The 27,910-nt window shown below is 42.3% G+C and overlaps 1 protein-coding gene across 3 annotated transcripts in view; it reads right to left on the bottom strand.

Moving 5' to 3' along the window:
* FOXP1 (forkhead box P1) overlaps positions 1–27,910 on the bottom strand; it is a 371,654-nt gene that overhangs the window by 147,206 nt on the left and 196,538 nt on the right. For all 3 annotated transcript variants that reach the window (XM_066557818.1, XM_066557819.1, XM_066557822.1), the window contains exon 4: positions 11,444–11,625. In XM_066557818.1, the coding sequence (XP_066413915.1) occupies positions 11,444–11,614 (171 nt within the window). In that variant the 5' untranslated portion in view covers positions 11,615–11,625. The remainder of the gene's footprint in view (positions 1–11,443; positions 11,626–27,910) is intronic.

Below are 27,910 nucleotides of genomic sequence, written 5' to 3'. Positions count from 1 at the left end.
AGGATCACTAGACATTAGCTGCTTTTTATATGGCAATATGGTGCAGAGGTTTCAGACAGAATATTGTTTTATGTTGATCATGATAAAACTCTCTGTAGCTTTGATAAAGCTTGCACAGGCTTTTCATTCAAACTAATGAGTGATACTGGCTGTTGGATGCCGAGGCACGCTCTTGATGCTTTCCAATGGTTCAACTCGTAACCAGGAATCAATTCAGCCTGGATAAGCAAGAGTGTTACACATCTAAGGGGTTTTGAATGATGATCCTGTTCCCTGTGCTGTCCTCAGGTACACCTGAAAAGGCAGGGTGACAAAGGGAGCACCACATGTTGGCAAAGCACATCTCTCGCCCGGGGATCTCCTGGGTGCAGCCTGCTCTGAAGGAACAGTTGGCTCACTCTGTAATCAGCCATCAAACAGCCCCAGCCCAATGGGCCATTCACTTAGCACAGGCCTTGTGCTGCTCTGCTTTCCAACATCTGTTTCAATGCTTGTCATCTCCCTGCTTTAAACAAATGTACTGCAGATGTCTTGTCTTGGGGACGACAGGGACTTGGCAGAGACAGGAACAGAGGCCTCCAAATGACAGAGGCGTGGCTAAGGCAGTTACTGGGGGGTTCCGGATGGACTCTGGGCACTGAACATGAAATGGGATTTTCACTCACACCCCCAGCCCATGTCCCCCTTTGAACCTCCTGTTTTCTACTTCAGATTTAAGGGAGTGATGAAGGACAGTGACTGGGATGGAGACTGAAGTACGGCCTCCTCAGAAACATGTGTCCTGAGTCTTCTCAAAATCATCATTGACATATACAATTAAATGGGAAAACACACTCACTGGCTCATCAACAACCTGATACAAGATTAGACATAGAGGGATGTTGGTTTTTTCTTGTCCAACCCAAGCCATTCCATGATAAGACTTTTGGTCAGGCACTGGGGAAAACCTTCCTAATGGAGAGCTGAGCACCAAAAGGCCTGGTCAGGACTGAAAGCTCTACTGACGGGCTGCTGAGAAACAGATCAGACAGACTCAGGAGCGTCACAGACACACTCTACTCCAGCCTTTGGTCTGCATGGAAAGACTGGGGGGGGGGGAAAGTCTATTTTTCCAAAACCCACAAAGAAAAACGTTAAGACTAGAGGAGGAGCTCACAGCAAACCTGGGCTGGTGGGCTGCCCTATCCTGAGCGTGGCTGCAGCCCAGCCAGGCCATCAGCCAGCACTGGAGAAGTTCCTACCTCCATGACCTTGGAAGGATCCCCAAACGTGAACACGGCACACGCTTCCCTGCCCCCAGGGAGAGGCACGTATTTTTGCTCACAGTTTATGAATCTTTGACGTACAGTCCCTTTGACACAGCCTTGGAAGGCCGTATCTTTTATTTATTATGCCTAGCAATTGTCCTTGCAACCAATTATGAAAAAAAAAGCAGGTGGTCAACAGAAACTCTGCAAAATAAAACCCCTCAGCAAAGCAAACACCGTGCCTTTCAGAGCAAGAAAAAATACTGTAAACAGAGCTAATCACTGTTAAACCCTTATAATCCAGTCCTTGCCCAAGTTAAGAGACTGAAACCAACAGTAAAGCACTTCAAAAAGCATTAATCGGAGCAACTGGTGAATCATTTCTCAAGGAAAAAGAGTCAGAACTATTTTAAACTCTGAACACTCACTGTGTTGTGAAAAGGGGTTCAGACCTATCCTGCCAGACTGGACTAAGGGACAAGAGTCCCACAGCACCTGCTGGGATGGCTGCTCCAGGAACAGCTGCTCCAGGGACCTGGGGAAGGGCTGCCAGTAAGGGCTTCACCCCAGTAGTCATAAAGGAAGATGTGGAACAGCAAAGAGCCCACTTTTAGCTCCTCCATAAAGCAGCTACAGTTACCAGCATTCCCTGCTCCTTCTTGAGTATTATATTCAATAATATTAATAGGCTCATATTTACCATATCTTAAAAGCTAACAATCCCATTGCCAGCGCTAATTAAAAAGACAAGAAGCAGAAAAGAAGCAGTGGATTACTTCTTCAATATGGATTCACGTCTAGATTTAATAAAACCTGCTTTAGTGCTATAACCTTACATTTGTTTCAAGAACACTATAAAAGATAAGTCTGCTTTTTGTTGTTTATTGACTTGGAGGGTTTTCTTTTGGATCTGTAATACAGCCTTACAGCCACGGGAAAGCAAGGAAGGAGACTGTTTTCCCTGAACAAAACAACTGCTTTTGCTACCCAAATACCATGTCAGGGATGAAGAAACCAGTACAGCTATTGAGAGGGAAGAACAGGCACTAAAATGAAGCACTGGTGAGGTTTAGCTGTACCAAACCCTCTCTGTGACCTTACAGAAAGCACTTTACCTACAGCTATAACTGAATGCCACAGCCAGCTGTTCCACGGGAGACATTTTGGGGATTCTACCAGACACAGAGCACCCCTGTCCCAAACAGAGCTCCCACACCTGCACACTCAGCACACTGGATGCTTTCAACTTTAGCTTTCCAACAAAATCCAGAGCAGTTGCTTTCCACACACACCTGTCCATCCTGCTCTGAGCCTGAAGAGGGATGACATAGGAGAGCAGGTATGCAATGCAACACAACAAAGTCAAGATAAAACTGCAGCCACTCACCCCAAAACCAGAGCTATTCCTAGGTGAGCTCATCTGCAGATCAAATTTCTCATTTAAGCAGAGGCCAGAAGAATTCTCCCAGAGACTGCTGAGACTGGACTGGGAGGATCTGAGTGCTCCAAATGCTTTCTTATCCATGAGAAAAACTGTGTTCCATCTTGTTTCTAATTTTTGCTGCAAGATGCTGGGCCCCACTACTTCTAACAAGTTCCATCCTCCTTCCCTGTGCCTGCCTGACCTTTCTCCTTCAGTGAATCACTTAATTATGTGGAAACAGCAACAAAAAACGGTGATGGTTTAAGAAGACAAATGCTCCAGCTTCATCCGTGAGAGAGCAGCCAAATCCTCCCAGAGTTGTGGGTCTGCTGCTGATTCAGGATGCCAGAAGGTACTAGGGAAGATCCACCCTCTGCCCACACAGTCCTTGGGAACAGCTAGGGACCTTACCCTATTTCTGCACGTATCTCACTGATTACTGGAAAAAGGAGGAAAAAAGCAAGAATGTCAGACAGTCAGTGGTCTTACAACATTTCACTGGTGTTGCAGTTCTTTCCTGGCAGACATTTTTCAATATCGGTGATAATAACAAGGAAAATTTAAGGAAAACTTGATTTGAGCACGCCAACAGCAACCACATTCTTTTAGCTTGTGATCACTCTAGTTCAAATAGACAAGATTTTTTCCCCCCCTCCCTTCCTGCACTTAATTTCCAGGTAGAGTTTGTTAAAGCCTGAAATCCCACCTGAACTTTGGAAAGTCTTAAAAAAAAAAAAAAAAGGAAAAAAAAAGGAGAAAAAAGACCCATACACAAATATTTGGCTAAGTGACCCATAGCAAATTGCGTAATGCCAGTTAAAAGTTGTGTTTTCTAAGTATCAGCCCCAGAGGTTTTATCTGAAATAAAATCCTGATTACTTCAGATTCTGGAGGTAAACTGTGACCTTGCTCCGCATCTCCAAATTTGAAACATTTGTGTTGTGCCCCTCAATAACGATGCCTCTTGCTGGAAAGGAATTAAATCCTTTCAAAAAACTTGCTTATTCTATTTCATAAGGTAAGAAGGCCCCAAATGTGCATATAAAAATTAGCTCAGCCTTGAAGCTTGATCAAAAGAGGTCACCTAAACCTGGAACTGCAATGCTCTACCAAGCAAAAATGACCCATCTCCAGGCATGCAGCTGCATGCCCAGCGATGTTTCTGTCTGTAACCACCCCAGTCCTCAATCCCTGGTCATTAAATGAGAGCCAGTATTAGGTCAGCACACAGAACACAAGGAATTATATCCATTTCTTGCATCCTTCTCTTCGGTTTGCCTGGGAACACACTCTGAGAGCTGGGGGCAAAGGGGAGAACTGCACTGATGAGTTTTACAACACATTGTCAGAGAGATTAAATAGCCCAACTCTCCTCAACCTTCACTTTATCAGCCCTACTTTCAGTAGCCTGGAAAAAAACAAAAAAGAAAAGAAACAAAACAAAACAAAACAAAAAGCAAACAAAAACCCATAAAAGAAAAAGAAAAAGAAAAAGAAGAAATATGATTCAAAATAAATTGAAAAGCCCAACTTGTAATAAACCTGGCACTTGCCCCAGGCTTCAGGGATGTCTGAGACTATACACTCCACAGACACAATCTGTAGCTTTTATAGGGGAGAAAGAGATATATTTGCACTATTTAAAACAGGTTGCAAATATAGTTTATGTTTTGAAAATGTAGGGAGCACGGCTAACAAAATACAGAATGCAGCAACAAAACAAGCAACACTATCCTACAAAACTGTCATTATATAATGTCACTGTTTACACTAAGCCTCCAGAAGATACCTTCTGTTATTTTTTTTTAATTAATGGGGTGCTATGCAGTTAAATAAACTCATGAAGAGCATTCACAACTTCTGCATTTTTACTTCATATCCCAATCTTTATTTACAACATCACTGTTATAAATTACAACAGTACTGTTAACATTCTTCTCACTTGCTGGGATACCCAGTGGAGCTCCCCTGAACATAATGCAGGAAACCATGGCATTTTATTCTGTTCTTATTTAAATGTTTTTTAAGTCAGAAAAAACTCCACTGAAATCAGGGGCTACACTACTGAAAACAGCTGCAATTCCACTGCTGCTCCTCAGGCACTGCCAAACAATCTCCCTGCATGCAGCGTGTCTCCAAATAAAGTTAAATTAGTTCTAAAATATCAGCAATCCATGCAACTTCTTATTAGTGTGAAATTACTTAAGCCTTAATTCAGCAAGGTACTTAAGCACATTCCTAATTTTACAGGCATGAGACGTACCAGTGACCTTAATCAGACTAGACATGCACTTACATTTAGGCACATGCTTAAGCATCTTGCAACGTTAAAAGCCACAATGAGGAGCAGTTCCATGTGAATTAAAGGCTGCTTACACCTCCATAGGCACACTACCATTTTAAGTTTGAGATATATATATATTTATATATATTTTTGCTACAAATAAGTGGTTGCACCACTTATAAAACAACCCTTAAAGTATGAAGATCACTGGAGGAGGAACAGTCTTTAATAATCTGAATAACATCAATCAGTTGAAACAGACTTTTAATTCATATCTGATGCTTGCTGGAAGCCTTTTGCAGTGTATACACGTGCTGGCTAACAGCTTTAAAGCATTCCTTTGCAGACTTTCCCTAAACAGCACTCCTGACGGTGGAACTTTACTGCTTATGAGTAAGCATAAGCAAATATAAGGGGAGAGTGCACACCTACGAAAACAGCTGGGAACAAACACACCACTGCTGAATTTTCACAGAGATGCAAGGCTAAAAATCAACCCAGCAAACATATTTCAGAAGCTCCATCCCTTCAAAGAGCCCACAGAAACCTAAACGATTACTGCCTGATCCTAATTTACCAGGCGAAGTAAAAGCAGCTATTGTAAAACAATAAATAAATACAGAAATAGACATGGGCAGCCCACAGAGGACTTCTGGATTTGGATGTGCACGTAACCCAGGTGATTACATGTCTAATGACCCAGCTTCTGCATGTCCATGCTTGTACCTGCACACACAACAGCAGAGCTCTGGGTGCCAATGTCAAGGTGCTCTGAGGACTCAGGTTTATGCAGTTATTTATCAAAGACATCAGAAGCAAAATAAAACAAAACCAGGACAAAGAGAAAACAATAATCTCAGCAATAGCAACTAAGTAGTAGTTTCCCCTTACCCTTCAACAGTTAGAGAAAATTTAGGGCTTGTTGGTGTCAATAAGTAGTTATAACAAAGACATTAGCAATAGTGAGGATAGAGAATGCTGCATGAACGTTCTCAGCATGGTTCATTGACAACTGATCTAAAAATTGAATTATTAAGGAAAAAAATCATTGATTCTAAAACCCAGGCAAGGTAGCCAGCCTATGTTAAAACTTATTTAATTTTTCCAACGCTGCTTCATTCCTAAGCTCTCAGAACCACAGCTTTTCCATTGAAAAGCAAAAGACATTTTACGCACAATTTTCCCTCTACTAGAAAGAGGTATATTGTGCCCTTCAGTGAACATAAAATTGATATTATCGTCTCTTAGTTTATATCTCACTACTTAACCTTCAGATTAAAAGTTATTAGATTTGAATGACTAAAAAGACATCATGTCACCTTCCGTTCAATGCTGGGAGATGGCAGAACTTGGGGGAAAAGTCTGAATGATAAAAACCACAAAGTTACTGGGAACATAAAGTTGTTTTTCACAATCTCTGATGAAACAGCAGAAGCTCTACAAATGCAGTCATCTTTTCACCACGTTGTAATCTTCAATTATGAGGGTACTACAATACAAAATCAGACACAATCCAATAGCCTGCATGGAGCTTAATCTATACTTTCAAATGGCTCCTTCAATAGCAACAGCAGTTTAATAATTAGGCTTTCTGTCTCTTTGGACAAAATGACTCAACACAGACGCTCCCTTCTAAGTCTAACAAACAATTTTGGTCTAACCCAGTTATGTCAATATGAAACAAAGACTTTATCTTGGATCTAATTTAGCAGTTTTGCTCTACAGAGAGAAGTCCACATGATGATCAGTGGGACTGTTAAACTCCTGATGTGGTCTGTAACCTCTCCTCACAGGTTTGCAAAATAACCTGAAACTCACCAATTAAAAAAAAAAAAAAGGCATTTCTTTAATTTACACTGCAAATTCAGATTTCTTTCTAGTCAAATTTTCTTTTTGATCTGCCCAGTTAAAACAGCCTCTCAACAATACACCAAATCCCCCATTTCTTGTACATTTTCCTTGTCTTTGAACATGAACAAAATCTGAAGAACCCACATATTCCCTCTGGAGTTTGATTCCCTCAATCTAACCCTTCACATCCCAACATTTCATGAAACAACCTCTGCCAAAGGGCCCAACTCTGGCATCTTCACACAGACACCACAAACAGCCCAACTGCAGGGCACAGACCAGAATCTAGTCCAAATTTCTTTTGTCTATCAGGCCTTCTTTTACATATGAACAAAACTGTATTTTTCACTTGCAGATATTTACCGGAATAAAAGCACAAAACAGGATATAACAGGAAAACCCCCTTCTTTCCTTACTTGGTGGACACATGGCAAAACTAGTATTTATCTAAATTCTTCAGAAAGCTTGAAGTGACACTTCATAATTACAGTATAGTACAGCTCACAGACAAAGTGAAGAAAAGAAACTTCCCCACAGTTCTTTACATAAACCTCCTCCTTCTTTCTCCACATACCGGTTGCGTTTGTATTTCTATTCCAGTTTGTCATAAACACAGCCACCTTGTAACCCTTTTTATCAAGCAATCTATGCACTACCTAAAAGTACACTACACTCCATCAGACAAGCTATAGGTTTACATTATCCAAACATTCCAATTCTGCCTGCTCAGCGCAGCTTGTCAATAAATGCAAGCAATTGCAAAACAGCAGTGTGTGTTTTTTTCCTTAAGAGAACACTGATAGGAGCCTGCCAGTTCTGCAAAATAAACCCTTTGCAATCTCTGCAGCTAATCTGTCAACAAATTACTATTAAAGTCATACCTCCTCAAAGTTCAAAAGCTTTCTGGATTAGACAAAGATACTGAGTTTTATACTCGTGGGGCAGTACTTGAAGTTACGGTATCAAAGTGGATCCGGCTATTGATGTGGAGAGGTTTGTATTTCTGCCACCATGCAACACAGCACTTGGTGTCTTGCTGCTATGCATCAGGATTCAACTTTGTAATCATTCTCTTTGTTCAATTCACAGTCTTGTTTCACTGCTAATAACGTGAAGAACACTTTAATGAATAGTCCTGAGGATAAAAATAAAATGTAATAAATAATATTTATTTTATAAGCTTTAAAAAAAAAAAAAAAAGAACTGAGGCATCAAACCTTCTATTTGAGGAGATGTCAGAAACCACTGAAGCAACTACAGCTGTGATCATGAACATTAAAAGGCAGTTTGTCCCTCCTGACCTTCAGCTTGTGGGTCACTCCAACACCCATTCTGCACCTCCCAAATGTTTTTCATGATGCCTCAGAGCCAACAGAAGCTGCCAGACTCTGCCTGGTACTCTGTTCCCAGGTTTTCTGTTCTGTCGCTTGGTGCTGCCTCCGTGGGCACTCTGGGACAAAGCTCCTGAGCCCCACTACCTGACCCCACGCCAAATCCCTGCTTCATCTCTTTAGGAAGTACAATGATCCAGGTAACCTTCATGCCTGCCCCAGACTTGATAAGCAGGTCACCAAACCCCTGCCCATTCCACCACATCCTGACAATTATTGCCACGAGATGCTGACCTCTGGCACCAGTGGAGTCAGCAGCAGAGGGAAGGCCACCTCTGCCACCCCCAGCAGGTGCCAAAATACTGTGAGAAAAAGTTCTCTTTCCCTTATACTTTGGTTCTGAGGGTGACATCTATATGCATTTCCACTTTTACCCAACTCTTCCACATACATACCATCCCTGAAGAGTCACTTGTATTGCTTTGCCTTTCTTACTTCACCAACATAAACATCAGTTGGAATTACTTGGCTTTATTATAAATAGCAGAACTCATCCCCACATTTGCTACTCCCAGCTTAACAGTACGTTTTATGAGATTGCTAATGCTAAAATAATTGAGCATCACATCACTCTCTGTCTCCTTGCATGGCAGAATCACCCTAACATGACATGGGAAGCATAAAACTTGTCCTACAAGTCCTCCCTGTACTCACAGCAAGAGTGATCACACCCTACACTTCTGCTGCAAACATATGAACAGCTGTGGTGCTCCATATTTTTCCATGGTAAAATGTTTACAAGTCTGCAAACCCATTAAAACTTCCTAAAAAAACCCTCAAGTATTTCTGTTTTCCTCTCTCATACTAACAAAGCTATTAGTCCTAATAAATTCATAAATGTCACCAAAAATGTGACCTTAAATTCAGCACAGTTGCTTTCACAAGCCATTGTACATGCAGTTTTCTCTGTTCTGCCACGCTCATCATGGGAACACACAACCAACCACAGCAGCAAAGCTCAAACTACCCACCACTGATTTTATTTTTTTCAGACAAAACAAGTGCCAGGTGGCAAAATGAAAAGATTTGAATGAAATGCTCTTAAGAAATAGCTGTTTAATTCAGAACTCATTCATTTGTATTGAAGGAGTGTTTTGTAGAATGCATTCTGTTAAGTGACCTGAGAGCATATGTTGTATACGGAGAAACATCTAAACATTATGCTCCATGTTGTATGTGTATCTGTAAATGCTTGCATTAGCTGTCTGAAAACAACGGGGTTTTCTTCTTTTCAGCATTTAAAAATGTTTTCCAAACACCAAGGTTGATATTTTTATGCTAGCTCCGATTAGCCTCTTATTGTTATCAGGACTGGGTTTGTTGGTCGCTTTTTTATTTAATAACTGTTTTAAACTTTGCAATCAACTTGCTTTATAAAAGATAAACTCCATGGAGAAGTTAGTCATCAAAACCAATTAACAGCAGAATTCAAACACAGAACATAAAGGTCTTTGAAGAACTTGGAGAAAAGCAAGATCCCCAACCACATTCTCTGTGCTGGCGGAGGATAAATAAACTCCAAGCTAAAATCAGAGCTGTGTGAAAGCAATCCCAAGCCTGGCAATCCCATCCCCAGCCCTGAGCACTCGGGTCTGTGCAGAGCACTGTTTGGGGAGGGCTGGAGGACTGGGAATGAATGGGTGCCACTCCTTAACTGACCGAATGGGCGGCTGAATGACACCAGCCATTACACGTGAGGTGACCAACATTATCTGAGACATCCTGAGCTCTTGGGATAGCTACAAGCCTTGGGATGGCTGTGGAGAAGCCCTGGCACAGGGTCAGTTCATGGTGGAGGAGCAGAGGTCTGAGCCATTCTGGTCCACCGTGTGCACGTCTGCATGATCCCCCCTCCCTGTTTCTCTCTGCACAAAGCCTCACTGGAAAATTCCATAGTGCTCCTATGGAAAACACAGTGTAATTAACTCATTTTGATACTAAGCCTTTTTTAAGATGAGACCTTTGTGTGGAACATATTTTACTCCTCTTCTACTGTCCTATATTAATCAAAGCTGTAACCCCTGTTGTCTTTGCACTACGAATCAGAATGTGCCCCTGGCAAAGAATGAGGGAAAAGTCAACAGGAATTAAGTTTCAGTGCAACTGTTTACTCAACTGTGGCCTGCAGTTATTGAAATTTTATCCATGGTTTTGTGTGACTACTGCAGTAATGAATTCAGCATGGCTGTGATTTTCTCACTGATGGTATTCTCACTTCAAGTAAAAACCTGTAGGACGAAATGATTGAAACAACCAAAGTCTGTGCATTTAGTATCATCCATTTTTCTGACTTGTTTAATTATGGCAGCTTTCTGTCTTAGGTTGGCAAATGGGGTGCCCCGCTCCTCCTCAAGCCTTCACTTTGCTTTGTTTTTGAGCACAGGTTTTTTTCTTATCCACAACAACCTGCTAAAAAGATCACTGTACACTTAGGGGAGTCTTAAACAGATGCCAATCGCTTATTTAAAAGGTTTTAAGAATCCTTATTGCATTAGAGAAAGTGAGGGTTAGGCGTGAGTGTATTCACCATGGCTCTGCTGCAGCCTTTGTTCCCAAACACATTAATGATACATGCCCAGCACTTTGGTGTAAAATTTCCTCAGAGGGCCTCAGAATTTTATCAGGGAAAAGAAAAAGCCAAACCGTATTATACAGATAATTTACACTGGTGAATTTGGTCACTTCCCAGAATATACACTAATTAAAATACCAAGGCAAAACACACAATTTGGTTCTGATTCTTCTGAGTTGAGGAACACGGACATGGATGTATTTATTTATTTATTCTGACATTTTGCACAGCAGATACCTCTTTAGCCTTCCTCACTAATAGAAAACATTCTGTTGATAGAGGTTGCTAGGTTATATTAAAATTTGTTGCAAAAACAAAACTTAACGTTAGCGTATTTTCCACCCAGTGACATATTTTGGAAACCAGTTATTTGTATACAGCAGTTCACCCAATCGCTGCCACCAGACTCAACACAATCCGGCAACGGAAGCAAGCCCTGATCTTTGGGTGTTTCCAGGGAATGATTACAAAAAGGAGCCCCGGAAGAGAAGTCCAAGGTTTCCCTTTACACTAACGACTGACTGCAATCCCCTACGGGCAGAAACGCTCAGAATGTCACAGGCGAGTCCTAAAAGCATCCTCTGCCTGGCAAGTACAAAGGGCTTGGGAGTGGGGGGGGTTAAATGCTTCATGCTTTTCCTGTAGGTAGGAAACTTGTAATGCATCTTACAGTACCTGCTGTTGCTGGAGATGTGCTAAATCTGCAGCCCCAATTTCAACGGAAGGTGTCTCGCCGTTTGATCTCACTTCCCGCAGGCTGCACTCTAGTAAATGGTTGCCACCGCTCGCTCCATTCTGAATGGCTGAACCGTTACTTTTTGTCTCAGTCCCAGATTCTTGCATCATGACTCAAAAACCTGAAATAATTTAGGGGAGGGGAGGGGGAAAAAAAAAAAAAAAAAAGCAGCTGTTAAAACAGTTGCTGTATATAAGGAGACGTGCCCTGTTTTAAATCCTGCCAAAACTGTAAACATATGTCATTTTCCTTCATACGATTTATCTTTCATTAATGGTTCATGCTACTAGTTTATGTTTATTTATCCGTTGGTACAGCTATAATTTTAGTAAGTTAGTTCTCTTCTAAATATAGTATTATTTGCTCAACATCTTCTTTCCCTTAGAGAAAAAAAAATATTTTTGAACGAACACACAGAATCCATAATTAAATTTCTCTAGTTACATCTGGATGCTTTACTTTGAAACGGATGAGTCATTCTTGGCAACATACGATGGACAATATCAAAAATGTGATATATGCTGTGTAGGGGCATGGAGGTGAAGCGGAGAATTCACTATTTTGGTTTTCACTCATACCATGATAGTGCCAAATTAGCACCTTTTATTACTCTGAAGCAATTTAGGCTTAATCTGGGATGTGCTGAACCATCATCACTTCTCATTTCAGGAGAACTGCTACAAATGCTCACAGAATTAGTCTTGTTGGCCAAGTTTTTGGCTACAGATTTGGATGCTCTTATGGCATTACAGCGAGGAGTATCCTGTGTTATTTGGCTAAACATCATCTCAGCAGCCACACTCCCTCCAGCCAGCCCTCTCTACTGACTCTTGGTGTCAGCCTGTCCCTGGGTGCTTCACACTCTGAGCTCACCAAGAGCATCAGTGGGTCACAAGCCTTTAATGAGGATGAGGATGAGTACCCACCTCCTCACCCCAGCACCCCTGGGATTTACACACCCTCAGGAGCAAATATCACCATTGGTGCACAAGACTCCCCACACAAAGCAAGTATGCCAGCTTCCAGTTGAGAAGCACTAACTCAGAGATATTATGATGACTTGTTTTAAAAGTATTTCCACCTGTAAAGTCCCAGCTTCCAGGGTTTAAATACCATTAACCTGTCTGGCTTCCACCAGCCCATCCCTCCTCTCCCCCTCACCCAGGGAAGATGGGGTATGGAAAGCCAAGCTGTGTGTCCCAAGCACATTGCCAACTCCACACTAACCACATGCACATGGGAGCCAAATGCCCCTATGCAGGGTACTTCACCTCAGAAGGAAGATGTTTTATCTTCAAGGAAGAACCCGTTTGAATTCAGTAAACCAAGCACATGGATGGTAGCAGGACAGATTCAAACATTCAGATTACATTTAAATAAATTTCAGCTGGTCTATGGAAACTTCTTTCAATCTTTTTTGTTAAATCTTCAAATTATGCCAGGGGACAAAAGGTCTTGGAGACTCATTATAAAGCTTCTGTCAACTCCTCCGTAAAAGCTCCAGAGATCTAAACAAACCTACAGCTTTCCCAACACCACTAGGAAATGCTCTTGGCTTTTAACATGATCCTGCTCCGATACACACCAAGTATGGTGTGTTTTTAATTTTCAGCACTGTAAGAAAAGCCCATAAGCATGATAAGGTCTAAATATGTGTTTACATCTAACAGGCAAGGCTGGATTACACACCAGGCAGTGACTGCATGGCACAGGTTGCTTTGGAAGAAGACACAGGAGTGAGAATCCACACACAGCTCTCAAGTCACCCAAAGATATACCAGGCAATTTTTTATATGCTATACTGCTAAAAAAAGGATTTACCTCTTTTACCCTATGACAAACCAAAAAGAAAGAACTGATGCAATTTTTTTCTGCTTCCACCCAAATTTGGAGTCAGGTCTCAGCTGGAGAAAATGGAGCACTACATTAATTTACCCCAGCAGCAGATGAAGACAACAATCACCACCAGGAAAAATTGGGTTAGAGGGTTAAACTCATGCCAATGACTGTTTTGGAGCATGACAGTAATGGTGGGTGGCGTGTCCCCACCACACAGACTGAAGCTGATGGAGGAAGGACAAACTCAAGATTTAGTGGAAGGTGCCTCCAGCAGCCACTGTGGTGGAAAGAGATGCTAAAACCCATATGCCAGAACAGTAAAGAAATACATCTCATTTTCCAGCACTTCTGATGCAACAAATGGGAAGTGAGAACCTGGATAAATAAGCAGTAGGGTCAGAGGAAGCACCAAGCAAAGCTCTGACAGCAGCAAGAAGAATGTGCACCACTGAGGAGCAGATCCATCACTGCCTGATCACGATTTGTTGGCTTGCCCTTCTGAGCGAAATATCTCCGGGACACAGAAAATAATTCACAACCAAACTGGTCAAGAAGTTATTTATTGTCTCTAGGACTGCAAAATGGTCCTGGAAAGAAAAAACAGTAAAAATTGCAACAATTTTTCTAACCTATAGGACTAAGAAAAAGATGGATTATTTATTGTATTTGGTTAAAAAAAGATCATAGTTCTTGAGAACCTTTTCCATGACAAATTTCATGCTCTGTTTTTCCTTTTGAAGAACCCCAGCCAGTTACCAGCTCAGCTGCACAGGGGCCATGGCCCCTTCACTGGTTGTGACCACCCTACAGATCCCAGCAGAACTGGCAGCAGCTACCAAAGAAACGAAGGTGGAAAGAGAGTTTGCTAAGGGACCATGTTTAAACCTTCAAAAAATTATTTTAAAAGCAGAAGTGAACATCTCTAAGCATTTTTTTAAAAAACCCACCAATTTACAAGCAGTCAACTTCTATATACCTTAAACTAGATGCCTGTACAAAACAAAAGCACTTTGTTAAAATACCTCCAATATAAAACTGGTATTTCAAGGGAAAAAAAGATAAAACTGTTTATTTCATCACTGAAGTCAAATGTGAGTTGACATGAATAATCACAGTTTGGTTTGATCATTAAGTGTCATGTCATGAAAAATCAACCTGTGAGAGCTTTCTGCAAGAATGATTATTATTTGTCTTTTTGAGCACACCTAAATGAACTGAGGTGATCGTACACTGAGGATGGCTGAGATAATTGTCTCTTCCCAGCACAGAGGAGATGAACTTACAGGAGCCTATTACTGAAGTTTGTCATTCAAAATTGTGAAAGAAAAATGCAAAGCAAGGTTGACTTTATGCAACATAATTAGGTTCTGTGGGAACTGAACTGAAACTCCAGGTGAAGCATCACAAACCGTGATTCTGGTCTGAATACAACCAACACAGTGCTGGAGAAGCTGTTATGCATAATGATTTACTATAAGAAATAATAATACTCCACAACTACTTCCATGACAGGCAGGAAACCTGGTTCCGACTTAAGAAATTTAATGGTAGAAGAGTCCATGTCTATCTCATATGTTCTAGAAAGCAGAATGATTCTCTTATCAATTCTGCAAAGAAAAATGCATTTTTAGCGCTCAAAATATGTGGGTTATTACCAGTGTAAGTATTTTTATTTTTTTCTATATATAGAAAAATTCTATGGTATTTCATGTTATGAGGGATACAGAATGACTCTGAATTATTAAAGGTGACACAAGATGTTTTTCCCCTATGAAGGGACCAAAGGTAGGCTGCAGTATCAACAACAGCTTGTGAAACTTTATCCTGAAGTCAAGGAGCACATAATAAAAGAACTGCTCTGAGTTAATGTAAGCTTGGTTTAAAAATTTCAGAAGAGTGATCAGTTTCTTCAGATTCCCATTTTAACCTGCACAGAACTTTTTCTAGCTTTGATGCACAGTCAAACACAAAGTCAAAGCCTTACAGCTGGGCCCATCTCTTTGCTGAACATGTTATGTTCAAGGTAATGGAGCAAAATTTCAGTGAAGCGAAATCTAAAGAAGGCACTCTGTCAACAGGAGGACAACAGCTAATCATCTTCCAGATTACCTGGAGAAAAGCAGGAGACAGCCAATTCCTTAAGGACATGGTCAAATTTGAGAAAACATAGCTCAGATGTGAACTTTGCATAAATTAAAAGAATCTTTCTGATGACTCCAGTGTCGGTGTTTTTGAGGTTAAAAAAAAAAAAAAAGAACTTAAAGGAATCCTAATTTTGAAAAAGTTCTTGCTAATGCATTAAAAATGCGTCCATAAAGTCCATAACAGCGCCAAGACCAGATGCTGCTGATACACATCTCAGCTCCACTGGCCTATTAAGATGAGCAAGGTTAAGCATGGAGATTAGTAGGCAGGAGGTGGGCGCTGAAGTGTGCCACTGCTGCAATTCTGCTACCAGTATAGTTTCTGAAGACTAAGCAGCATTGTTTAATGTCAGCATGAGGGAGGATTTACTGACTGAAGCACCTGTCAGAATAAGGACCCACTCCAAGTCTGAAAGACTGAGGGACTGATATTCAGATGTCTCTAGATGCTTCACCATACAAGGAGGCATCTGGTGAGGCATTTTTAAGATTCTTCAATAAGTACCAATCTATATCTTTAAGCATATCATCATCTTTAAAAAAACATCCCTGGGGTCTTCTGGCCTTAAAAATCCCTGTTTAAATAATCTTCCAGACTTAACATGGACTGCAGATTCACAGCACAGCCTGTGTGTTTCAAAGTTTCTTCAAGGTCCATGATTATATTTCAGATGTTAGTACTTGGGTGTTTACAAATACATATGCACAAATAAAGATCATTAGGCATTTCTATCCCCTGGGACCAGTGCTACAGCAAAAATATTGTCATAATACAACCCTCCTTTGCCACATTTGTGAAAGATTTTAGGCTAACAAAAAGTTCAGTCTTTATTTTAGGGCAGTTAATTAAGGTTGACCAAGTCAGGCAGAAGTAAATTAACTTGGCTGATCAATTATTGATATGAAGCAGAATAAATGCCCTTAAAGAACATGGCCCAGCCATGAAAGGACATGTAAATTAAACACAACACAGATTTATAAAATGTATTTCTACTTTTATAGGCAGAAGAGTCAATGCTAAAATCAGTTTTAAGTGAGTGATCAAATCACACGATCTAGCCCGAAATTCTCCAGCAGGCATTTTATCCATACATGCATGGTTTATTTATAAAAGTTCTACCTAGCAGTCACAAGCAGCTCCCCAAAACCGGCTCAGGAATAATTTTAGAGCATTTATCCGTGTAATTATTAAAAACAAAACAAAACAAAAAACCCCAAAGAGGGTTTGGAAGAATTCCACAACACCACAACGCCGCAAAGACAGGATTTTACCTCTTGAAAACGAAACGTGCTCCGGAGTGCGACCAGCAAGGGAACACAGAGAGCAGGAGCAAAGCTGCTGCCTCCCCACAGCACAGGGACAAACACCCTGCAGCACCAGCCTGGCACTGCCAGGATGCGAAACAAGGACCCAACAGCTTTCCCAGGAGACCCCTGCCCCACTCACAGGTGGTCTCTTTTAGTCCTGGTATCTTTGGAGCAAGTGCCCTGCCAGGGAACGCACCTCAGGCTCCACATCCCACCACCAGTAGTGAATTTTTCCAGGAACATGTTTTGATGTCCCCCAGCTGATGCCAGATCACCAATCTCCTCCAGCTGACGCCCCGTGCCTAGGCTGGCGAGGCAGCCAGAAGCACCATCCCGCCATCCATGAGTTCAGTAAAAGAAAAAGGATTTACTAGTGGAATTAAAAGCCTTGTGTAAGGTAAAGCTTGATGTGCCGTGGGGGAAGGCGTACAGATGTTCAGCTGTTCATTTACTAAATTACACCATGTCACAATTAACAGTGAATCAGCCAGCTTCACATGAGCAGCTCAAGGGCTGCCACCATGCGAAGTGCAGAAATAACGCCGGGGAGGGAAGTCCAAACTAGCCAGGTGGACCAGATGACTTCTCTTTGCCTGTGTTTGTGGTTAGCACGACTATTAGAGAGAGCTATCCCAACATATGGCATGATTTAACTAAATCAGATCATGCTGAACTCACCAGCCTTTCTCAACTTACAAACCCCTCCACTCTCGTCATTGCAGATGGGTGAACACCCGTCATGCTTTTAGAGTTTTCAGTAGCCGTCATTTATCCTGCTGACAGGGTGTATTTTAGGTATAATTATGTACTAACTAACTATAGATCAACTGTCAGTACATTAGGGTACTTTTTGGATAAAACTTCATGCTTACCCCTTCGAAGGCCACTCGCCTACACACTACTGGTGGTTGCTGAATTGTGCAGGAGTAGGAGAAAGGAGAAGGGGATTCAAAGTGCAATTAAGGATCATCTTTAGGAATCAACCAAAATAGTAGCAAACAGAGCAAATCAGGCTTCGCTGTCCTAAAAAGTGATGCTGAGTCACGTCTGACAGCGGGGTTTGGAGGAGGAGAGGCAAACCTGGAGCAAGGCAAGGGAAGGAACACGCACGGGATGTGTGGAAAGAGGAAACAAAGAGACAGCGACGAGGTGAAATCCTTTGATATTTCCTCAGCTTAAAGAGGTAATTCAATGCATAAAAATGGATCCTTGAAATTTCAAAGGATGAAACTCGCACAACAAAGATTGTCGAGAGTGCTATTTTCTAGGATTAGAACAAAAACGTATTGGGATTTGCTATATGATCTTACATCGCCAAGCAAGACTGTACACTTGCTGTTATGCAAGCACCATCTTCCAATAGAGAATTTTCATAATTATAACAGAAAGGCGTAAATTTTCTAATGCATGGCAGTTCAAAAAGTAATCAAGAGAATGAGCCTGAGGGCTATTTTAATGTATGCAAAGCTAGTGACCCACAGTAAATGGGAGGTAGGCTTCAATGAATGCAAAGTAATGCACACATACTAAAGACCTGGTCTGATGAGGGACGGCTAAAATTAACACCCAATTAATTTCCGAATTGACAAACAAATGAAAGCCATAAATCTACTTTCTCATTAATTTTCTTGTGGTATAATTTAAAGCAGTAATATGAGGGCAAAAACTGAGCATTATCCATCATAAATATCAAAAAAGATAGCACTGTAACACCATAAATTATGCATATTACCTGTTGTTAAAAATGATTAATGTATTATCAACTTTATCGTGCACTGTATATGTCTAGACATATCTAAAATCTGAAATTTCATTTAGTGCTTAGGAAATAAAGGGTCCAGAAGAAATGGGATTACCCTCAGCACATCCTTGGCTCTGCCTCCTGATGCTCTCACCTCGGCTGGACTCATCCCAAGCCTTGGGCCAGTGGAACTTGAGCACATGGCAGAGGTGATGTGCTGGCCTCCCCGGGAAGGGAAACAACTCACACTGCTCCTGGAGCATCCCTGTGGGCCATGGCCCTGGCACCTGGTTTACACAGGGCTGCTCCCCCCCGCCCTGCTGACGCTGGGGTAGAGCTACTTGGTGATGCAGAGCCATAGAAAGGAGATAGAAGTAAAAGCAAGGAGCAGGAAAACGTGAAGCTGTATCAAAATTCAGTGAATGAAAAGCCTGTGCTTTCATTAAGTGGTGAAGTATAACACCTTGGCCAACAGGAGAAGAACACAGGCTGCCCAACCTCCTCCCTGTGGGTCACGATGGTCACCAGCCTGGCTTTTTGCCACCTATTATGTGTTTATGTCCTCTTGCTGCCCTCAAATCTCCTGAATGGCAGCTCCTGTCTAGAAGCAGACTGCCACAATTTTAAACTTATTTAACTATATGCAATAGCACGACCTCATTCACTGTTGGGTGCGTGGCTCACACTGCCTGCGTCCCTTCTTTCCAGCAACAGTGCATTATCATCAGGGCCACAGCAACCTGAAATCATCTGTAGGCACCTCAGTGAAAGGCTGACTGATGCTCTGCAGGAGCTGAAATTTAAGACTGCTGTGGTGAGGAGAGGGAAGGGGAATCAGGAGCCTAATCCCTCTTGTGCCACACTGACTTTTTGTGAAATCATGGTCAAACAACTTAAGTTGTCAGAGAACCAGTCAGTGCAGTTACCCCTCAGGAAGTCTCTTCTGCCGAGGGTGTTGCTGACCACAATCAGTAAGACCAGAGATCAAGCAAATCCAAGAAGAATTAATTGCAACAGACGTTAAAAAGTTTGCCATTTGCTCTATTCAAAGAGCTGGAGCTGGTCCCCATGAAAAACCAGGGCACTAAAACATAGCAAGCTGTGAAGACAACAGGTCTCACTCCCTTCCATGAGGTAACACCCAAAGCATTAAACAGACAATGAACCATCCAACTTCCTCAAATTAGATTTTTGCATTCTCCATTTTACACATGCACACAGAAGTTACTCCCAGTCTCACCTTGGATAAATACATCCCTTTTGCAAAGCCAGCTCTATCTCAATCTATGCCTCTCAGCTTGACAGCTATTAAATCCATATTCAGCATGAAGCTCATGCCATAGATGCATAAAAGCTCTAGAGCTGGGCCACTTCCAAGTGACTGGCAAATATGATGTAATCATTTACATACCATCATCGGCAGAGTGAGGTTCCTTCCTCTCTCTTGGGGAGAGCTGTCTTTCAGCTGTGAGCTTGACAGAAATCATCCTTACCCATCACCGGGATCAGTTTATTTGGAAGAAAAGGAATGGCGAGTGGCCAAAAAAAACCCCAAGGCAAACCAGAAGCCATAGTTCACTGTACCAGGCGAATCCATGACTGCTACCACATGGAGACGAGCACCGTGGCACCAGAGGAGTGACTCCTCCAGAAGGAAGGTCACCAGTGAGGTGCAGGGTGCACTGGGTGCTGGCCCCGTGGTCGGTGTCCCTGGGGAGGTACCCACCTGCTCATCCCAGCCCAGGCATCACAGCACTGTGGGGCTCCCTGCTGCTCCGTGCACAACAGGAACAGAAACTGCAGAGCTGTTCTCACAGCCAGGACTCATTTGTTTGCATGCACACTGCTCTGAGCTTGCATCACAAACTCTTGCAGTCTGCCTCACAGAAAAACAGGTGACTGTTCAACCAAATAAAAGACCAAAGTTGCATTTAGTAAATACAGTCAGTTTGTGCCAGACAGCAGCAGCACTGCTCCAACAAGATAACATGAAACCTCGTACCAAGTGCTGGCTGTAGATGAATTAAGACTCCCACCCTCCATGCACATCTCCATTAAAGCATATCTAAACTCTCTAGCAGCCTCCAGAAGTCAAAAACCACCTCAAAGCCAGGTGCAACTCTAACAATTCTGCACAATGCCGTTTTCACTTCGTTCAAGGTAGCAAAGGTTTGATTCATGGCAGTAACACGAGTCAATTAATGACCAGCTTGTCCACTTACACACTTCAGGTACCTCCAGCTCCCCTCCAGCCCTGACACTGCTCCAGCAGCTCAAACGAGCAGTATTTTGGATCACTGATGCAAACTAGGGAATACAGGGAATATATTTTTATGTATATTTTTTTGCTTTCTTTTCCAAGGCATGAAGAGGACAATTATTTCATTTTATGCTTTCTATGAATATGTATCCAAGATATCATAATAAATGAATTCATATATAAAGAAACAGAAAACCCCTTCACATTTTAACAAATGAATTCAGATATACAGGAATAGGCAACATGTTCACACAAAAAGAGTTAACATTTCTTTCTCAAGGTCACTCAAAGAGGGTTTACTCCCTTTGTGTGAAAAGCCCTAGCCATTTACTGTTAGTGCTAACAGGTCCTGCCTGGCATTTGAAATCCAAGCCCCACTCAGAAACAATAACAAACAGTAATTTTGAAAAACAAAGATGGTGTGAGCAAGTTTTTCTTGCTCATTTTCAAAACAACCCAAAAGCAACAACTACCAGGATGGCTCTCTCTAATTAGGACTCCCAGAAACCAAAGAACAAACAGGCAGCACAGAGAAATTAGCAGATGTAAACGCAGTTTTCCAGTTATAAAAGGAAGAAAAGCAGCTCCGTCATCTCACTCACAGGAGGAGGAGCAACAAAGCGTGTTTTTAAATTTGGTATTTTCTCTCCATTCAAACGGCTCTGCTTCTAAAACAGATTTTCCTCAGATCTCCTCAGAAGTAAAGCTGAAAGCTTTGCCTTTTCCAACCCCATTGAGCGCACATGCATCAATTAAAATCCGACATGAGAGAAGAGAGAAACTGAAAATGCTGACATAGAACACAAGGCCGTAGTTTTGGGGTGATTACCTGGTTCATAGCCCTATACCTTTATCCTAGACCTTCTACCTCCTTGTTTGCTCCATGCAGGATTTTCTAGCCATCAGCCGTCTACCGCTGTGCTAGTCGTCTTGCAGGAGTGCTCTCTCCCTTCTGAAAAAAGCAAACAACTGGATAGATATCATTACACTAAGGAAATCTCTTGGAAAAACCAAACAACTTGCTAATCTTTCTAGCCCCTTCACCCAAGTTAAAGATAAGCAAAGCAAACCAAAGTGAGTTTCAGCCACATTCCAGGGACAAGCTCCCCTTTTTCTCCTTTATCAAAATCCCAGCATTTAAAGGTTTTTTTCCAGACCTTGCAGGATAAACTGCTGCTCACACCCGCAAACAAAGCAATATTTGTTTAATAACTGATTGCTGCCATGGGTACAGTAAACAAGGGGCCCAGCATTTGTGTTTATGAACAAACACATCATCTTGCAAGAGCAATTTAACATTAACCAGGTGGAATAATCAACAGATTTCATAGGTGACACTCGGGGCAGGACTAATGTAAACAGAGTAGGGAGGAGAAAGGGGCCACTCTTAGGGAATCAAGGTTGAGGCAAATGCATTACAGAGTAAACAGCTGGGAAGAACTCAAGACAAACAAATAGTCATTCTTCTGACATTTCGAGAAGCAGAAAGGTTGTACGTTACATGCATCAGCTGCTGACCACCATGAAATCAAACCAGTTGGGGACCGGGCCTTCTTGTTTACACAGTGCCATGTTTGCTTATAAACAACAATTTGCTGTTACCAACCTCGCATTACTCATTGCATAAACGAGCAGATCAAGTGAAATCCTGTTAACTCTTCTGTGGATTGAGGGTTTTTTTTCCTCCCCTTCAACAACAACAAACAAAAAAGCCTTTGCAGTCTTGCTGTGCAACCTCAAGACAACAGGCAGCAGGGGAAAATACAGAGCTGTGCATCTGTTCTGATAAAGGAGAAAGAAAGGAGTTGAAAACACTTGAAAGTGTTTCACAAAACAAGATTTACCGGCCAAACCACTAATGTGAAAGATCCATTTGCATTAGAAAAAAAAAAAAAACACAAAAACAATTGAAAACCCAGAAAAACAACTGCAAAAGGTGGAGTACAAAATTTTCATTTCACTCCTAGAACAAACAAGCAAAACAACAGCTTTCAACACAGCCCAACCAGCCCAGCATGACCATGGACACGAGTCATTCACACACACACACCCATGGCCATGCCAGGGCCCTGCAGCAGCACTGAAGCCATGGTTCAGCCCTCTTCCCCCTCCTTTTCCTTTCCTACCCTCAGCCTTGTTGTCTCTGCCTCCCATCACCATTCTATGATCCTTGTAGATCTCCCCAGCTCCTCTTTTTTAACCCAGAAGCCCCTTGGATGTCTTTCAGCAACCAAAACCTCAACTGCCCCCAACTGCTCCTGACCCAACATCCCTCTCTTGGCCCTGAGGCTTTGTGACTTTAGTCCTCAAGGTGCTCAGGACACCCAAATCCCCTAGGTCTGCCACCTTCCAGAAAGCCTTTTCTTCCCCATCTCTCATCCCTGTAACACTCATGAAATTTCCTATGGCAACGTTCCTCCAGGGAGGTTTCTCTAAGTTGTCTATCCTGAACACGGATTTCGGGAAAGATCTGAAGTACAGGGAGAGAAGATGGATGGTCCTAATGGTAGAGGTTAATCCAGGGCTCCGGGTTACATTCCTGCCCTGACACAATCCCTGCATGGGACCTCCATGGGTCTCTTCATCCCTCTCCTATGTAAAAGAAGCCCCTTAGGATGTTGCACCAGTCAGGTGGGGTTAGTGGATGTAACTGTGGCTATACCATGGGTCCCTTTTCCTCCCAGCTGCACCACTGTCCCTCCCTGGTTCACCCCTACCTTCTGATGAGCACCAGCATCACCGCCAAGCACTGAGGAAAATCATCCCAGTCTCAAATCTATGAAGCATCCAAGGTCACAGCTGGCCCTGGCACTAATCTCCCCTCCCTTGCCATTTCATGTGCAAACAGCATGATGGCCAGAAGCCTCCCCCCTCATCATTTTTTTACAAGTTTTAGAATATTTGTTACTTTTTTTCACAGCACAATCCTGGACATCCACAGCTGGCCAAGAACCTTCGTTTTCTTTCTCAGAAAATGTTTAGCCTTTTGTTGCAGCAAAAAAAAAAAAAAAGAAAAAAAAAAGGTTCAAAACCATGAAATCAGTACAACCTACTAATAAGACAGGTATTTAAATAAAACCCAAATGCAGTATTGTTCAGGCAACTGCCTATTTTTTAATACATCAGGTTGACAGCATAATAGCAGGCAGGATGAAAGGTGCGACTCGAGGACGGGGTTGGCGTCCGCACACCAGGAAAACAGAAGTGCTGCCCCATTTCCTGTGCTGCAGCAGAGTATTTCTGATGTCTGGGGCTGCCGGGGACTTAACTCTGAATTAATGATTACACACAATACCCTCCTTTCTCCCCTCCCTGCAGGACAGCAAGGGCCAGCCTCACCGAATGACTGTGGGCAGGCAGGCACGGGTCACGGGGGATTTAGATATTTCACAGCAGCTTCAAAAATTTAGACACTGCAACCTGAAGGCTTCTGAAAACATCAAGCTTCACATAAAAGTCCTGATATTTCCCTACTTGAGACAACTGCTCTCACCTCAGCCGCGCTGCCTGTTCCACGCTCCTTTTCCAGCACGTAAAATCACAGTTTATTCAGTACAAAGTAACTACACTATGATAAAAACTATAAGCATATCATTCAAATGCTTTATTGGTCAAATAGATGGATGCTTTTATTAGTCCAACCTTTTTTGTAATGGAGTGCCACTGATGACCCAGTGTTAGCCTCATTCCCTGCTATTAATCACACTTCTAAGAGCTCATTTTGCTTTAAAATCTTAAGAAATTGCTATAATTTAAAGACATGGTGTCTACATAATGGGAAATGCTTCACAGATTGTATCATTCCATATAACACAGAATTTTTATGGCAATGCTGACCACGATACCAAGGTATTACAAAACTTGAATATAATATTTTTTATATAGAAAATCTAAATGTAAACTTCCTTTTGCATTTGTGGTTTGCCACATCCATAATGTTTTAATCACAGCCTTTTGGGAGTTGCAGTTTTCAACTGCATGTGGCTTACATAGATTAACACTACAAAAACACTCCCTGAACAAATATAAACAGAACAAAACAAAATTAAATGAAAATTAAATAAAATACAAGGATGGACCATGAGAGAAAGACTGTTCAAGCTGAACTTTTACAATTTTCACACAAGGCATTTTATTCTTTTGTCAACTATATTATCTCCTTCCTTTTTTGCACAGGGAAAACATACGATATTTACTGTGAAAAACTTTTACGACAAAGTGGAAGCATCTTACGAATTTACCTACACAGAGAATTAAATTAATATAATCACGGTCCTAACCCATATTATTAAAATGTACTTTGCAAAATGTTTTGACAATGTTGACTGCTGCAGGAGGGAAAACACATTTAAGACAATTTCAGCCAAATGCAGAAGCAGAAGCCTTTCATTTTTCAAGTGCAAAGTAAAAAGCATCTTTAAACATCCTTAAACACATGAAAGAAAATGCATTGCAATTATGTTATATGGCACACACAAAAGCATGTTCTTTTCCTCAGTTCTCTAACAAGATATTAGTACCTCCTGGCCTTAGGAATAGTATGTGTAAATCACATCATATTCATAGTGTCTGAATTAATTATAATAGGAGCTGGAGAGAAATGTTAACTTTCCAGGTTGTTGCTAAGGATTAGCCCTTGTTTACAATTCTGTATTTATAGAACAAGAAAAATTTGTCAAATGAAGGGCAAAGAGGAAAGCAAGAACACAAATTTAGCTTTGATTTCAAAACAAATCAGATCTTGCAACCATTCCCTGAGAAGAAAACCACAGTTTTTAATGTGAAGATGCAAATGAGTCTCAGAATATAAAAATGTTTTATAATTCTGTGCATTCAACACTACTAGATGTTATTTAAAGAATTTATGTTAGCATTTCTCATCCTCGCACAGCAAGTCCAAGATGCTGCAAACAGCATCTTTTTAAAATGGATCGTGTTGCTGTGGGGCACGGGGTAGCTCAGGAGGCTGATGCTCAGGAGGGGAGCAGGACATTTGGCCCCCTGGCACCAGACTGGGATTCATGGACTACTCCAAAGGGGTTAAGAGGGCAGTGGGCAGGAGGAACAAGCCCCTTGCCTTGAACAAGCAGAACACTGGCTACATGGAGATGCGCAGATCCATCCCGAGGGAAAGTCGCGACTCTCAAAACCACTGCAAAGGACACAATGGTCTTCCCAAATGCAGAGAATCTGTGAGGTGGACGAACACCTCAAGAGGAAAGGCACTCAGGAACCCAAGAAAGGTCCTTCTCATGCTAAACATGGTATTTCTGGGGAGCCCTGTGAGGCTGGATGGCTGAAGGCTCAAAGTCTCCGGGATGGGGTCCCAGTGAGCAGAGAGCCAAAGCTCTGCAGGGACTTGCAGGTCTCAGGCACCTTGGCAGAACTGGCCAGGGAAGTTTGTACTGCTCCCTATTCTGAGGATAAAGAAAGCACTTCGGCCTCCAGCACTTTCATTTCTTTGCACAAACAAAGGCACACCCACTACAATTAAATTGCAAAACCCTTTTCATTAGGACTCCTTGTTTTCACACACTTCAAGCCTTCCAAGACCTGCAGTCCCTCTCGTGCTCCCATCAGTGTGTGCCTTATGTGTGGAAAACTAAGCAAGGGCTCTTTAGCAGTTTCAGTCTATGGAGAAACAAATGGAAAAATGCTTTTTCCCCTTACAAAAAGCCCTGTAACCACCAACTTCTGAGCAGGGTGACTTGCAAAAACACTGAGCATCCACAACAGAGAGCATCTAACCCCCCACAAGAATCAGGCCCATAACACAATATAAAAAAATGCACTTAGCTAAGCTTTTGTGGAAACACAGATGGACTCTCTGCCTTGCCCTGTCCAAGGGCTGTGGTTCTCAGATTACAGCAAGGACAGCACAATGCATCAGGAAAACCAAATGTGTCTGTGCACACTGGTGTGTAAGCTAACACACAAACACACACACATTATCCAAGCACCCAGCATGCCAGTTCACATCAGCAAGAACAGAGTAAGCAGGACAGAAGAGGTGCCTTCATCCCCAGTTTTTCCTTGATGTTTTCTTTCCCGGGAATAGCTCCAGTCTCAGTCCAGAGCAAGGATTCCACCCATCACATTTCTGTGCAGGAGATGTGTACATGCAGCACATATTCCTCAACAGCCACACACATGGATCCCAAGCACCCAAAAATACAGCTGGTCCTTCTCCACACTGGCCCAATAGAGAAGCGGGAAAAGAAGCATGATTTTTTTTCACCTCAAAATTTCATCCTGTGCCTGAGAAAACTCCCTAAAAAAGCTCTGTCGAAACCAATTTGTTTCTAACTCCCCCAAAAAAGCACATGTGCCTACTTTTGAGTCAGGATGCAGGAAACCAAGTTCTTAATCCCCCTTCTGCATTCACCCGCGGCTAAGGAGCAATGCCCACCTCCAATCCACCATCAGTCATGGCTGGGAGAAGGAGAGGCAACAGCAGAGAGGATTTGCAGGACACCACATGAGCCTCTCCAGCTTGCCTTGGCCAGTAACAGTGAACAATCCTGAGCACTCCTGTGCCTGCCCATACCTTTTCCATGCACGATGCCAATGCAACAGAAATCCTCCCAACAGACAGCACTGTGGCCCCATGACCTGTCCAGAACCAGCTGTTCAGCCCTGGGCTGGGAGGGTACTTCACAAGCTCTGCCAAGCTCAGCAGAGTTTGCTCCATGCTCCAGGAAATGGCCTTTCTGGTGCTGAACCCCTGGGCAGCATGTGAGGCTGTCTGCAACCAGAAATGAGTGTTTAATGTTCAAATTCTGCGCTGAAGACACTGTCTGAACATCTCCAGCCGCATGCAGGTGCATGGTCCCACAGATGTGCTGGCTCCTGAACACTGTAGAGCTAAGGCATGTGGCTTCCTGCTCCAAGGGCTTGTGAAAGAGAAGGATACACTCTATTTACAGCTTATTCCAGACAAAACTATTCAATGTCAGGATGTACCATAAGAGGGTAATTTGCACCCTAAACTGGATTGTACGATACCGCAGTCACAGACCGTATGATCTCTTCCTTTGGATTAAAACTGTTTGCACAAGTCAAAGCAGAACAAGGAGAGTAACAAAACATACAGTGTATTTTGTTCCCCTCTGCA

The sequence above is a fragment of the Molothrus aeneus genome, chromosome 12 (genome assembly GCF_037042795.1).
Source record: "Molothrus aeneus isolate 106 chromosome 12, BPBGC_Maene_1.0, whole genome shotgun sequence".
Taxonomy (NCBI): domain Eukaryota; kingdom Metazoa; phylum Chordata; class Aves; order Passeriformes; family Icteridae; genus Molothrus; species Molothrus aeneus.
Note: the sequence above shows the minus strand (reverse complement) of the source record. Positions and strands in the feature narration are given on the sequence as shown.